Genomic DNA, 16,555 nt, shown 5'->3' with positions numbered 1-16,555 from the left:
CTTTCAACCTTGAAGAGTACCATTAATTGTGGTTAGGAATGTTTCCTTTTCGCCTTAGAATAGAGAGCATTCGTGATTATGTGGTGGTAATATTCAAGTTGGGGAGAATTTAAAAAAATTATTTTGGTTGTATTGATAGTGAGAAGTAAATAAGTGATTGCTCAAGAGAAAAAGAAAGAGAAAAAGAAAGAGAAAAAGAAAAAGAAAAAGAAAAAGAGGCTTTGTATATAGCTAGTTCCTTTAAATTAAGAAGGTGAACTCTTGAGCAATAAATTTGTGTGAATGGTTGATAAGGATTGTGGATATAATTGTATTTGAATGCTCTCTTAGGTATTGACCCTTTCGTTTCAATGGCCTTGAGAAATGACACTTCCTTGTTAACCAAGCCAAGATACAACCCTAAAGTCTTTGTGATTCTTGCTTTTACGCTTTTTATATAAATGTTGTGTAGATGAATGCATAATTAATTCTGGATGTTGGCGACATTGTTGTGTGAGTGTTAGGTCCTCAATTGTGTCTCTTACTAGAGAAGTGTGTAGGTTGTGATTCAATTTTGAACTTATTTTGTTTTAGGAACTGTTTACATCAAAGGTGTATTTAGTATTAGTATCTCAATCATGGTATTATTTTAGCAAGGGTGAAATGTTACTTGTGTGCTTATGGAATTTGAACCACCCAATTGTTTTTGTCTTAGCTTGTGTTTTCTTGGTTGTATTTGTTTTGTTTGAGGACAAACAAAGGTTTAAGTTGGGGAGAGTTGTTAGTTACCAATTTGTGTAAATATCTTAGGTAATTTTTGGTAACTTTCAAGTCTTTTTGTGGTTAATAGTAGTATTTTATTATCATTTGGTATATATTTATTCTTATATTTATATTATTGTTGAATAGTTCTTATCTTTGCAATCTTTGTTGGATTTTGTAGTTTTTTTTAGATAATTGGAAGCTTGGACCATGGAAAATGACTTTGAAGATGTTCCAAGACCAAAGCCAAAGATTGCTGAAAAGAGGTAGCGCGCTAAGCGAGGTTGAGCCCGCTAAGCGCGGTTTTGAAGAAAAGAAGGAAGTTCTGGCAGAGAGTTCCGCGCTAAGCGAGGTCTGGAGCCCGCTTAGCGCGGTTGGGCGGTTTAAGCAATTTTTGATGGCGCGCTTAGCGGGCTACACCACGCTAAGCACGGCCTGCGAAACTTTGTTTATTTGATTAGGGGCCAAATCACTTTGAGATGTATGTAGAGATATTTTAGAGAGGAACAAGAGCATAATACACTGTAGCAAACATAGAGTTGAAGATTGGAAGCCTTGATCGTCGATTAATCGCCTTTGATGCTTGTTGATCTTCATCCTTTCCTTCTTGTGCAAGCTACCATTCTCATGGATAGCTAAATCCCTTTTGTATCAAGATAAGATGTAATCTTCCTAGCCTTTTGTATGTTTTTCTTGTGAATATATGTGTATGAACAAGTGATGATCAATATAGATGGTTTAGTTTGTTTATTAAAGCTTTTTCTTTGGTATAAATGTTTGAGACATCAATGTTTGTATCTAGGCCTAACTCATCATCTTTCAAACTATAAATTGTAGACATGGATTTAGAGTTTGATGTTTACTAAGTATCGGTTTTAAAACGTTATTTGTATTGTTTAAACGGTGGAGAAATCATCGGTTAAACAATACGGTAAATCTAGCTATATCGTTGCGGACACGGACGATATAGGTGTCGATACGTAATTATATTGATCATTAGCAAGTTCATAAGCATATATTTATAAGGAAACATACAAACTTAGGTCGATGAAATCGAATCTTGATGCATTTTCTTTAACTTAGAACCTTCATTAATTTACTGTTTGCTACTAAAGTGATTGAATGACCTTTGCAAACTTAAAACTAAAGTAACATTAACTCAAGACAAAATAGGCTATAGAACGGCGGTGATATCGCAATAATCCCTGTGGATACGATATAAACGAAAAGTACACCACAATAATCTTTCAACACACTCCTAAAGATTTGCAACAATAATATATAGATTACACACATGATAATGTTTTGAGTTATAATATCCAAGACCCCCATGTATCACAAACAAAAGGTAGAAAGGGAAAATATTCTGACAATGCCCGTGTACAAGAAAGATATAGAAGTGGTCTAGAATTTTTGATGGATTAGGAACTAGTTAAAAGAAGGGCATGTAAATTTATGGAGAATATAGTCACTATTAATCAACTTGCAGAAATAAATATTATAGAATTATAATAGTACAAACATAATATTATAATTATAATGCTTCATACTATTTTACCGGTCTTTATGCCATGACTAAATAAAATAATTTGTGGATACTTATCAAGAAATATGGAGAAAATTAGACTAGCATATGGAGATTGATGATATTTATAGTTATTATTGTAGACATTATTTTACTTTCTTGTTTCATGGCATTTTAAAGTGATTTCTTAATATTCTAGTATGACATCTTATTTGTTTTAAATTTTAGAATGATTTCTTATATATATTTATTATTTTTAATTAAATTATTTTGTAGTTGTTATTTATATATATTATTTAAGTTTTTATGCGCATTTTATTCTTTAATTTAAATAAAATTGAAAAAAAGCAATAAAAATATTAAGGCTTAAAGAGTATTTTGGTCACTGTAAGTTAGCGTATTTTTGATTTTCGTCCCTCCCTATATGTTCATTTCTTGTTGGCGTTAGTCCCTAACGTTAAAAACCTGTTACAAAAATGTTGAGGTGGCTAATGTTTACTGAGTTGGCATGCTTTTTGTTTTTATATTTATGAAATATTCCACTAGGCAAATTTAATATTATTTAATTATTTGAGTGTTAAATCTTGAAAATTAAAATTTTTAAAAGTTGGTCTTATGAAGATTCAAACCGTCTCCATCTAAATGAATGCATTCATGCCTCTCCACCAAGCCACTCATGTTTTTTGTTTAATGTTTACAAAACACACACACACATATATATATATATATATATATATATATATATATATATATATATATATATATATATATATATATATATATATATAATGAATACTTTCAGCATATTTAATATATTAGTAGCCAAGTGGCATCTTTAATGTATATAATGAATATTTTATATATTATATTAGGTTTAAGTTAAAATGTTCAATAATAATGTTGAATAATAATGGTAGATTTTAAAATATTTAAACGTTAATAGTTTAAAAACATTAAAATGTTAAAATATTTAATAATTGAAAATGCTAATGGTTTAAAAACGTTAAAATGTTAAAATAGTTTAAATATTAATAATTGAAAGATTAAATATTAAAAAAAAAGTTAATTTGTTAAATATTTATTTTGTTAAATATTTAGTTTATTAAATATTTAGTTCAATAAAGTCTCTTATATTTATAACTTTTCATTAATTTATTCATTATTTTTTAATAAACTAATTATTTGATAAACTATATATTTAAAAATTTAATAGTTGAGATATTAAATAGTTAAAATATTTAATAAACTAATTACTTAGTGAACAAAACAGTTGAAATATTTTTTTTCCAAAACAAAATATTTTAATTATTATTGAAAAAAATTGTTTAACAAAACATCGTAAAACCTACTATTATAATTTAACACTTTAAATAAAATCTAACATTAATATAAACAAGCCAATTTACTACTAATACAATAGAAATGTAGTATTTAGTGAAATATTTGCAGTTATTAGTTACTGTATATTATTATTTATTAGAACAAAACAATAATTAATACCAAAACTCAAAACAAAACAAAATCTATTTCAAAAAAGTATCTTATTATGTAATATATACAAATAAATTGCAAATATATATATATATATATATATATATATATATATATATATATATATATATATATATATATATATATATATATATATATATATATACACACACACACATAGGGGACGACTCAAGTGAGAACACTTGGTTATTATGAGAAATGAGAACAATGAATCACAACCATTAGATTTAGATTTGTTGATTTTAATGGACAAGATTTGTTTCTCTTTCTATGATTCTTATTATTTATTTTAAATCAACATAGAAAGAGAAACAAATCCTGTCCATTAAAATCAACAAATCTAAATCTAATGGTTGTGATTCATTGTTCTCATTTCTCATAATAACCAAGTGTTCTCACTTGAGTCGTCCCCATATATATATATATATATATATATATATATATATATATATATGACTTGGTGGAACAGCTTCAGGCTATGAGCCAAATGTCCCTATAGGACCAGTTTTTTAAAGAGAGAAGATTAATCAAATTAAATCTGAAGAGTTACACTCATTTAATAATTTCACAAGATTAATTTGTTAATGTTAATTACTATTAGTACTAAAGAATGTGTATTAACGTAATTACAAGAATCTTTACAATTTAAAAATATTATTTTCAAATACATATTAGTAATGATAAGTTTTTTTTTTTTGAAGAGTAGATAATCTTATCTTTTATACCGGTTTTACAATACACATTATTTATTTTATAATTAATTAAGTACTATATTTAATAACAAATTAATCTCTCCGACTCAACATCTCAAAAAAAAATATTAAGTATCATTCAATCTTAACAAATTATCTATATTTATAATTTGTTAAGATTTAATGATTCAAAATATTTGTTTGAGGTGTTGAGTTGGAGATAGATAATTTGTTAAGATTGAATGATTAGATTTTGAGGTGTTGAGTTGGAGAGATTAGTTGGTTATTAAATATAGTAATTAATTTATTATAAATTAAATAATGTATATTTGTAAAATCTTTATAAAAGGTAAGCTTATCTACTCTTCAACCAAAAAAACAACGAAAAATCGGATCATTACTAATGTGTATTTCAAAAGAATATTTACAAATTGTTCATAATTGATTTGATCGTCAAATTTATAAAATCTTAATAAATTCAAAACTAACGTTGTTGTTGTGGTTCTTATTTTGAAGTATTTTTTAGAGGAAGAAATGGAGAAAGGTAGAATATTTTTGGCGGTGCTTATGCTGTTGCAGTGTTGTATAGTTATGGCAGAAGCTGAGTATTTGAAATACAAAGATCCAAAGCAACCATTGAATACTCGAATTAAGGATCTTGTCGGTAGAATGACTTTGGAAGAAAAAATTGGTCAAATGGTTCAAATTGAGCGCACGGTTGCATCTGCTGATGTGGTGAACAAGTATTACATTGGTAAGTTTTTGTTTTTTAATTTAAAAAATATTTAAACTACTGATTATTCATCGTGAATTGCGACGCCAAGGTTTATAATATTTTCTATAACTGCATGAAAAAAATATTGCAGGGAGTGTTCTAAGTGGTGGTGGAAGTGTTCCAAAGGCGGAGGCTACTGCAAATGATTGGGTTGATATGGTGAATGAGTTTCAAAAAGGTGCATTATCAACTAGGCTTGGAATTCCAATGATATATGGTGTTGATGCTGTTCATGGTCATAACAATGTTTATAATGCTACTATTTTTCCACACAATGTTGGTCTAGGAGCTACAAGGTAATTAAATAACCATTATGCTTATATTTATTTTGTATTGTTCTCGGTAGCACTAACACCTCTTAAAAAATGTATACGTGTCCCTGTTCATGCTTATTGATGATTTTTTTCTTTGAATAGGGATCCTCAACTAGTGAAGAGGATTGGTGATGCAACTGCTCTTGAAGCTAGAGCTACTGGAATTCCATATGTCTTTGCTCCTTGCATTGCGGTAATTAAAATAATCAAAATCACATATTTGTCAATCGCACATAGATAGTCATTTGTTTAAATTCTCCTATGCTATAACGCTATAGTGTGGTTATAACCACTATTTAATAATCTTTTTCTACACAATGTAGTCAAGCACGAGATGTTAAGTAGGATATCTTACCAAAGGGAAAAAGGATAATTTCATGCATACATACATACACAAAACATGAAAATCATAATACAGGCCCAAAAAACTATTATACATTTTTTTTATGATTTTGCTTTAAAAGCTCAATCTTAACTACGCTAGCAATGAAAACAATCTTTTGCGTATGATCTTACTACACTGGTCCTATCTTATATTCTATCTTATAATGTATATGTTTTGTATAGGTTTGTAGAGATCCAAGATGGGGTAGATGTTATGAAAGTTATAGCGAAGATCATAAACTTGTTCAAGCTATGACTGAGATCATTCCAGGATTGCAAGGTGACCTCCCTCCAAATTCAAAAAAGGGTGTTCCATATGTTGCTGGAAACAAGAAAGTAGCAGCTTGTGCAAAACACTATGTTGGTGATGGCGGAACAACAAAAGGAATCAATGAAAACAATACTGTTACAACCATACATGAATTGCTTAGCATTCATATGCCAGCTTACTATAACTCAATTATCAAGGGTGTTTCAACCATCATGGTTTCTTACTCAAGATGGAACGGGAAAAAAATGCATACGAATTACGATTTAATCACTCGATTTCTTAAGAACACACTTCATTTTCGAGTAACATACCTTTCTTTATAAATCTCTCTCATATATCAAATGTTGTTGTTTATTAGTATATTCTTAAAATTTTGTGTTTATTTTGCAGGGTTTTGTCATATCAGATTGGGAGGGAATTGACAAGATAACTTCACCTCCTCATGCTAACTACACATATTCAATTGAAGCCGGAGTTAATGCCGGTATTGACATGGTAAACTATGATTTTTTTCAAGTCTACTAACTAGGCATTTCATCATTAAGAATCACAATTTCTTTTCTTTTTAAAACTTAATATCTGGCCCTAGGACCAACTAGTCCTAGGGAGATCAATACCACCGTCCACTTGCGGAGGCCTCATTTAACTAGAGCAAAAACTTTGTATGAACTGGCCCAACACAAGAATTGTTAGGAATCATCATACTCTTTGCATATAAACCACTTACGCTCTTTGCATAGGAACCACATGATTTTCTACATGAAATATAGTCTTTAATACTTAACCTTGTAATGATGCAGGTAATGACTTCATATAACTTCACAGAATTCATAGATGGCTTAACATTACTAGTGAAAAACAATGTTGTGCCTATGAAAAGAATTGATGATGCAGTAAAGAGAATTTTGAGAGTCAAGTTTGTGATGGGTCTATTTGAAAATCCATTGGCTGATTACAACCTTGCTGACCAACTCGGGAGCCAGGTTAGTCGATCACTTTCGAGTAAAATATGATTTTAGTCCCTACAAAATGATAAAACTATACTTGCACCATAATTCGATAGGAGCATAGAGAATTGGCTAGGGAAGCAGTGAGGAAATCGTTGGTACTTTTAAAGAATGGTGAAAATGCTGATAAGCCATTGCTTCCTCTTCCGAAAAAGGCTTCGAAAATACTTGTTTCCGGAAGCCATGCTGATAATCTAGGTTATCAATGCGGTGGATGGACGATTCAATGGCAAGGACTTAGTGGCAATAACATCACTAGTGGTACGACGATTCTGAGTGCGATAAAAAACACAGTTGACAAAGACACTGAGGTAGTCTATCAAGAGAATCCATCTCTCGAATATGTAAAATCAAATGATTTTTCATATGCGATTGTGGTAGTCGGAGAGACACCGTATGCAGAAACAAATGGCGACAGCTTAAACTTAACGATATCTAGTAATGGAGCAGAAACAATAAACAATGTATGCGGCGGAGTGAAATGTGTGGTTGTGTTAATCACTGGTAGACCTGTGGTTATGTTACCATATGTTGACATAATCGAAGGGCTTGTTGCTGCTTGGCTTCCTGGGAGTGAAGGTTACGGTGTTACTGATGTTTTGTTTGGTGATTATGGATTTAGTGGTAAACTTGCAAGGACATGGTTTAAGAGTGTTGATCAGTTACCTATGAATGTTGGTGATTCTCATTATGATCCTTTGTTTCCATTTGAATTTGGTCTTACAACTCAAGGTCTTAAGATGACTTAGAACTTATTAGACTTTGTTGGATGTTGTATTATATAAGTGTGTATTTGTAAGCTATTTCTGTAATAAAATATCAAATAAAGCTAATAGTTTTCATATGCTATATTCATATATTCTACGTTGCAACCAGAATCAATGTTAAGTTAAAAACATTTACTGAATATAGAATATCCAAGAATATCGATAATTAATCATGTCATATTTATATATTCTACATTATAACCATAGAATCAATGTTATTTACCCTCAATTTACATATTTACATAATATTATAGTGATCCCCGGCCTAAGGGGTAGTCAAGGTAGACAATGTTATCTACACTATAACCATAGAATCAATGTTATTTACCCTTAATTGTTTAGTTTTTTTAATTTGCCTTCAATTTTAAATTTAATATTAAATTGTTAAACTAAAAACTAAATCTTTAAATTACTTTCGAGTTAACTAAGGCAATTACCTGACATTTGAGGATTTCTCATTGCACCCATATAAGATGAAAATCACCCCTTGAAAACCCAAAAATACTTTTAAAATATGCATATTTAAAGGCACCAAAAAAATTGAAATATTGGTTAATTCGAATATGCATATCCGAACTCACCTCACGTAAATTTAGGATATTGTTTAATTCGGATTTGCATATCCGAATTAACCAAAATCACAAATTTCTTTTGATTTTATTGTAAAAAGATATTTATTTATAATATAGTTATAATATAATTAAAGTGAATTATTATTTATTTTTTTTGAAATAAAAGAATTATATTTCTAAGAGAACAATTTACAAGAGTTATGGCAAAACCAAGATACTATAAACATACCTAATTACATTAACAGGATGGCTATTTTCTTTCTATAGTTGGGTTTCATCCAACCTCCATACACAATAGAATCTATAATATTCTTTATAGTTCTATCAGCATCAATAGTAAGAGTTTCCTTCTCAAAAATAAATTGGTTCCTGTGCGTCCAAATGCCATAAGGGGTCTCAACCGCCACTTTCTTAAACAGGCCTTGCTTCCATCCTTTGCCCCGAGTGTATCTCTTGATCCATTGGAGATCTATGTATTTAACATCAGCAATTTACATCCACTGTAAAATAGCCGTCCATATACTAATAGAAAACCTGCATTTAAACATTATGTGATCCAAAGTTTCATTTGAATAGCCACAAAGCTCACATCTTGTATCTTGCAACATTCCCATACTGAAGAGTCTGTCCTTAGTAGCCATACGACCATGACAAACCAGCCACCGAGTTACTTTTGCACAAGGTCTAACAATATTATGGCACATCAAATGATGCCAATCCACAATAATATTGTCCTGCATAAAACAGTTATACACTTGCTTAAAGTGAATTATTATTAATAAAGAATAACTTAAATTCTATTGTTATAAATAAGGAATAAAGATATTAAATAAAATTTTAATTTTGTAATGATTTATTTGCCACAAATTATAAAAATAATTATTTTTTAAATGACTATAATATTAAGATTATAATTAATGAAATTATCATGTTAAAAATATCCTCCTATTAATATTATAAAATTTAATTTATGATCTTACCGAGCAGATCAGATGGCCAGCAACAATGAAGGCTTGAAGTCCCGAACGGTTGAAAGGGGGAAAAAAGGGTTGTACCTGCAAGGCACACCGATGCCAAAGTAAGTATATGTTCCACAAGGTACAACAAAGTGAAAGAGTTTTGGGGTAAGAAAAGATTACCTTGCCCTCTGTGTGAAGAGGGCTATTTATAAGATGTTTGTGCGCAAATTGGACTCCTCCTTCAGGGGCGGATATTTAAGTGACGCGTGAATTGATTGTTTACCGGGCACGAGGGTCCCTCGTGGTCGGCTGTCTTGTTAATATGCCCGGAGTGATCGGGCGACTCTTGACACGTGCGGTCTAAATTGTCTTGGGTCGAAGGCTGGGTTGGCCCAATTATATTTATTGGGTCGGTCCATAACAGGAGCCCCCCAAGTCGTTGCTTCCGGTCGAGGGAGTGACGACTTAAGGAAAGTTTGATCCGAGGCATTTTCGGGGGAGCCGAGACTGGGCCTCCGAGGAGGACAGGTCTCGAATTTCCGGGGAGAAGAAAGGTCAGGCCGGATGTCCAGAAGCGTGACGTTTCAGAAAAGTTGGTAAGGGGAGTGTCGCATTTAATGCGAAATGATGGCTACCCTAGTACCTAGGCATTTAGGGTTAATGATGACCATGCTTTTACCCAATATAGCACGTGCGGCTCGCGTGACGTCTTTGGAAGTCTATAAATACAAGTATCCGTCATTTCCCTAAACTTTTCAAATTCTGTTGCTTCGTTCTCCTACCTCTGCCGCCGACCGTGAGCATTCGTTGTGGTGTTTTCTTCCAATTCCTCAACTTCTTCGTCAGAATCGTACTTGTAAGTTTATATTTGACTTCTATTTTCAGTGTTTCATGCTTTGATTGTTGTTTAGAATCGTTTGCATGTGGTTAGGGTAGATTCTTAGGATGATTTAGATGAAGACGTATGGTGAAGAATGGTTGTGACTAGCGGAGATAGGTGGTTTCTCCGTCATTCACGATTGTGTACGGTTGAATCCTCCGTGAGAGATCAGTTTTCTGTTTCGCTGATAATTTTTTACGAGTAATAGTCCATCATTGATTGTGATTTTAGTGTTTTTCTCTAGGGTCGTGAGTTGTTAAGATGTGACCTGCGTTTTTGCCCTATCCTCGAGCGTGAGCTTCCTCTACTCGGAATCTGCAATTTTGGAGGGGGCAAGGACGCGAATTATTTGGTCTCTGGGCCATCGGTGTGCCCTTTCACTCTGAACAATGATGGAAGGGTGGATTTGATTGAATTGTCGAATTCACTGTTCTCCCCTTTGTTTCAGGTGAATATGGCCGATGAGATTCGTCCGACGGTATCAGGCTCGTCGTCTTCAACTCCTCCAGCCCGACAGGAGGTACCCCGATTGGCTTGGGTGCACCAAGAGGCGCTGGATATCGAGAGTTTCTTCATGGACGATGACTCGGATGTCTTCACGGAGGTAGGGGAAGGATGGTCGGTACTTATATCGGCCGAAGGGAATCGCATCTGCGACGTGTACACTCCTGACTTGCTTCCGATGTATGAGGTTGTATTCTGGGAGATGGGATTTCGAGCTCCTTTTACCGAGTTCCAGATCGGCGTTCTCAACCATTTGGAGGTAGCCCCCGGCCAGCTTCACCCCAACTCGATTGCCTTCATCCGGGCATTTGAGCTGGTATGTACGCATTTGAAGATAGGGGCGACGATCCCTCTGTTCTTTTATATATTCTGTGTACAGCGTACGGTGTGAGATGGTCGCTTCGGTTGGGTGTCTTTGAAGCAGTCCAAGAAGATATTCAAATCTTACTCTGATTCTTTGAAGCACTTTAAACCTCATTTCTTCTTCATCCGTCCTCATTCTCAGGAGGCTCGAGACAACGTCTTTGCTCGTGTTCCGACCTTGGACGTCCATGGTCGTCCAGTGCTTAACGATATCGGAGAGCCTGTCACCTCCCGTCGGCATCATTTCAAGTTCTTTTGGTCCCGCGATCATTTTGAGTACCCTACCGATCAGTACATTACCAAACTCTCAGATTTGGATGAGGATGCTCGAGGATATTATGCTATTCTCTAAAAGTTTGTACAAGGGCTCCCTCCTGTTGCCAAAGTGGATCGATCGGGGGTACCCGTTGTTGGTGAAGATGGGCAAACTGTAAGGGAACCGGGAGTGATCAGCATAAAGGAGCTTTTGGTTGGGGGGACCAATGAGGGGTCTTTTACCTACCTGGGTACTTGCCCTTTCGCATTTTATCCCATATTTTGTTTTGCCTTTATTGCTTTTTATAGCTTTTTCCTTTTTAATAGTGATTTCCCGATGGGTTGGCCTCTCATGTTTTTTATTTTTCTTTGTAGAAGCAATGGATCGGGCACGTCACGACCGGATGCTCAGGCAGGCGAGCAAGCTGAAGGGGGTTGTTAAGAAGAGTGCTGGTCCCCGGTTGGCAGCTGTGCAAAGGTCCCCTGTTGCGGGTTCGGGTGCTTCCTCATCTTCTGCTGGTGTTGCTGGTTCCCCTTCTAGGACTCTAGATCAGGGTGAGTCTTTGAGGCTGGTCACGGTACTTCCTTCTCCTCTTCGCCCACAGCCGGATCAGGATGCATTGGTTCGTCGCAAACGATAGAGGACTGAAGCCGTGGACCTTACCCAGGAGGAGGTTGCCGATATCTTCACCATTACTTCGTGCTTCCTCCAGCCCCGGTTCTTTGAAGCTGGGCCCTCTTTGACCATCCCCCGTGCTGAGTCTCTTCATATTGAGGGCTTGGATCCCTCTGTTCGCCAAAGGTTCCTTGTGTAGGATGCTTCAGCCTTGGTTCGGCTTTTGGAGATGGCTACTCTCTATGCTCGCTCGGCCCCCTTGTCTGTAGAAGCCGTGAGATTGCTCGAGGAGGATGTCAAGATGAAGACTTCTGCCCTGATGGATCGAGAGCGGCTGATGAAGGAGCAGGGCGAAGAGTTGGCGGCCGTGAAGGCTCGGCTGAGCGCGAAGGAGGATGCCTTGGCTGATGTACAAGGTTAATACACCTTGCTCTCCCGGACTCTGTTTGGATCGATGCTGTCCTCTTCGGTGAGGGAGGCCTCTCTTCGCCGTTCTCAGGCTCCTGCTGAGGATGAGTCGGAAGAGGAGAGAGCCCTCTTAACCCGGGCGGATCTGATCCAATATATCAGGGTCTTGGGGAGCGACTGTGTGGTGGCTGCCGAGGACACCTATAACTCTACTGTGGCCCAGCTCAAATTGAAGAATCCTGGGGTGGAGTTGGTGACCGAGGGTACCAGGCCTTATCATCGCGTGGAGGGCGACCAGATTGTTTCTCTGGTCTTCGGGGAGGAGCCAGTGATGCAGGAAGCCGGGGAGGTCCTTGTTGAAGAAGGTGCTTGAAAGTTTTTAGTTTATGTGTCTAAGTGTCAGGCCTGCGCGCCTTCATTTTGTAATGTTGCTCTAGGGGGTATCCCTCCCATTTTGATTTTGTATGTACATTTACCAGCTCGGTCTAGATGGCCGTAGTTGGGCATATTTTCGGACTTTTTGCCCGTCTTTATTTAAACGTACTTAGTTTTTAACGCTTTTGTTAGTTTCTTTAGAACTTGTGCGCATGCGTTATGAGTTTTTGGGAGGTGTGTTATCAGTTCCCAACGTCTTTACTCATTAAAGGCTTTGTTCGTTTCCCGATGTTGTTGTTCCCCTTCTTCCTTTATAAAAGGAGGTCTCATGGACCTCTCTTTCTTCATTTCTCGCAGGAATGGGTGGAGCTAACGGGAGGAAGGTATCTTCAACCTCGTGTTCACGTGGAGTGAAAAAGGTGAAGGAGAAGAAGAAGGCTTCGACTGGTTCTACTTCTCGTTCTCATGGTTCTCTAAGTTCAGACGCTCGTGCTCGGGCGACTGGTGTGAGAGTCGTGGTTGACGCGAATGGTTCCGAGACGGAGTGGGATGAAGATTGATATCAGTATATTCACTCGGAGGAATTTGCCAATCGGGAGGAGTGAAGCGTTTTCTTTCCATTTGATGTTTGTTTTGTAATTTTCATGAATAATGAATAAAGTATCGTTGCTGTCTTTTGAGTGTTTATTTTTCATTTTAGGAAGGTTTGCTCGACTTATAATGTATTGATCGCCCAGTGTATGGAACTGTGGTCGATTGCCGGGGATATGTGTCTGGCGTTGGGTGAGTCTCGGATTTCGTTGTGTTGAGCTCCGGGGCTCATGGCGTGAACGGTCCCCTCGCGAGCGGGGCGTTCTGCCTTTGTGGTACATGATTACGACGGGGATGCTCGGTATTCGGGTTCCCCGAAGGACAAGAAGGCTGTTCGATTAAGAGAGCAGGCTTTTGTCATTTTGTTTCATTTAGAGGTGCTCGGCGTATACCGGGCCGCACCTGTGTTTTTAACTATAATATTGTTTAAGTTTTTCAGTGTTCCAAGGTTGAGCGAGTTCTTCTCCTTGCAAATTCTCTAGGTAGTATGCCCCGTTTTCTGTCCTTGCTCGGACACGATAGGGGCCTTCCCAATTCGTAGCCAGTTTGCCTTCTCAGGAATCTTTGTGGTTTCTTTTGAGCACTAGGCTGTCTACTTTAAATTCCCGTTTAATGACCTTCGCGTCATGTCTTAGGGCGATTTTTTGCTTGAGTGAAGCTTCGCGTAGAGCGGCCCCGGTGCGGATTTCCTCGACCAGGTCGAGCTCTTCCCTGATTTCCCCAATGTTACCCTCTGTCTCGAGTGGCTCTTCGATGCGTCTCGAGGGCACATGTATCTCGACGAGGATCACGACCTCGGTTCCGTACGTCAGTCGGAAGGGGGTCTCCCCGGTAGTGGAGTGTGGGGTGGTGCAATAGGCCCATAGGACGTTGTGTAGCTCTTCCACCCATTCCCTTTTTATTTCGTCCAGTCTTCTTTTGAGGCCCCTCAAAATTACCCTGTTGGCAGCCTCCGCTTTCCCGTTAGTTTGGGGGTGCTCGATTGATGCAAAATGTTGTTTGGTCCCTAATCTCGTGACGAACTCTTGAAAGCGCCCGTCGGTGAACTGGGTGCCGTTGTCGGTAATGATAGCCAAGGGTACCCCGAATCGGGCGAGGAGATTTCTTTTGTAGAAGCGAAGCACGTTCAGGGATGTTATTTTGGCTAATGGTTCGGCTTCGATCCATTTGGTGAAATAGTCGACCGCGATTATTAGGTACTTATTTTGATTGCTCCCAGTCACGAACGGGCCGAGGAAATCCATGCCCCCCCACGCGAATGGCCAGGGAGATGATAAGGACTTAAGCTCGTTGGGGGTGCAAGGTGCATGTTCGCGAAACGTTGGCATTTGTTGCACTTCTTTACATATTCCTTGGCGTCGTTTGCATCGTGGGCCAACAATATCCGGCTCGGAGGGCTTTCCGAGCGAGGGATTTCCCTCCTAAGTGTTGGGCATTGATTCCTTCGTGTATCTCTCGGAGTATGTGGGGAGCCGTATCCTCGTCTACGCACTTGAGGAGGGGTATGGAAAATCCTCGCCGGTAGAGGCGATTTTCGACCAAGACGTATGAGCAGGCTCTTCTTCAGATTACGGAGGCCTCGTTTGGATCGGCAAGCAGGAGGTCGCTAGTTAGATAATTGTATATGGGGGTCATCCAGCAGGACGCATCTCCGTTCGCGTTCACGGGTGTTGACGCGGATGGAGATTCGCTACTGGGTTTTGGCAATATTTCCTGGATTACGGATTTGTTGCCCTCTTTCTTCCTTGTCCTAGCTAGCTTCGATAGGACGTCTGCTCGGGAGTTGTGGTCCCTTGGGATGTGTTTTACTTTGGCGCTCCTGAATTGGGTCAGTCTCTCTCGTACGAGTGCCAGGTATTCGGCGAGGGCTTCTCTTTTGACCTGGTATTTGCTTGAGATATGGGAAGCGACCAGTTGAGAGTCGGTGAATACCTCAATATCCTCGGCTTCTAGATCGTTTGCGAGGCACAATCCGGCGAGCAGGGCCTCGTACTCGGCTTGGTTGTTGGATGTTGGGAATGAGAGCGAGAGGGATACTTCTATGAGGGTTCCTTCCCCATTTTCTAGAATGATCCCTGCCCCGCTGCCAGTTGAGCTGGACGCTCCGTCCACGTATATGATCCATCTTCGGGCGTTGCAGTTCGTTGTTTCGTGGAAGGCCATTTCGGCCACGAAATCTGCCAAGACCTGTGCCTTAAGGGCTTTTCTTCCTTCGTACTTGATGTCGAACTATGCAAGCTCTAATGACCAGCGGAGCATCCGTCCGGCCATGTCGGACCGTGCAAGCAATTGTTTCACAGGTTGCTCGGTTCGCACGATTATGGTATGAGCTAAGAAATAGTGCCTAAGTCTCCGTGCTGCGGTTATTAATGTGAGTCCGACCTTTTCGATCTGTTGGTATCTGACCTCGGGGCCTTGGAGTGCTTTGCTCGTGATGTAAATGGGTTTCTGGCCTTCTGGGGTTTTTTGTATCAAGGCCGCGCTGACGGCCTCAGTGGCCATTGCGAGATAAAGAGATAGGGTTTCGCCAACCTCAGGCCTTGATAAGACCGGTGGGCTGGACAGGGCTTGCTTGAGATGGGAGAGGGCGCGTTCGCACTCTTCCGTCCATTCGAAGGCGGTTTCTTTACGTAAGAGTTTGAATAAGGGAAGGGCATGCTGGGCGGATTTGGCCACAAACCTGGATAGTGACGTGAGCATGCCGTTTAAGGTTTGGATTGACTTTTTTCAGTTCGGGGTGGGCAGGTCCGAAAAAGCCCTGCATTTATCCGGGTTGGCTTCGATTCCTCTTTCCGTTAGATAGAAACCGAGGAATTTTCCTGCCCGAACGCCGAACGTACATTTCTCGGGGTTGAACCTCATTTTGCACTTCCGGGCTTGTTCGAAAACCCTTTTGAGATGGGCGGCATGATCGGTTTCTTCTTGGGATTTGACGATCATATCGTCCATATATACTTCGAGCATGTCGCCTATTTCTGCTCGGAAGACTTTGTTCATCATGCGCTGGTATGTTGCGCCGGCGTTCTTCAGGCCGAAGGGCATTA

At 38.1% G+C, this 16,555-nt stretch overlaps 1 protein-coding gene across 1 annotated transcript; it reads left to right on the top strand.

Moving 5' to 3' along the window:
- Positions 1-5,004: 5,004 nt before the first annotated feature.
- Positions 5,005-7,970, top strand: LOC131639459 (uncharacterized). Its single transcript, XM_058909954.1, has 7 exons — positions 5,005-5,224; positions 5,337-5,541; positions 5,662-5,752; positions 6,127-6,516; positions 6,605-6,709; positions 7,015-7,197; positions 7,278-7,970. Exons 1-7 carry the CDS (start codon positions 5,005-5,007, stop codon positions 7,968-7,970), a joined length of 1,887 nt encoding a protein of 628 aa, XP_058765937.1.
- The last annotated feature ends 8,585 nt before the right edge of the window (positions 7,971-16,555 follow it).

Source organism: Vicia villosa, unplaced genomic scaffold (assembly GCF_029867415.1).
Source record: "Vicia villosa cultivar HV-30 ecotype Madison, WI unplaced genomic scaffold, Vvil1.0 ctg.002646F_1_1, whole genome shotgun sequence".
Taxonomy (NCBI): Eukaryota; Viridiplantae; Streptophyta; class Magnoliopsida; order Fabales; family Fabaceae; genus Vicia; species Vicia villosa.
This window is presented reverse-complemented; position numbering and strand designations above follow the sequence as displayed.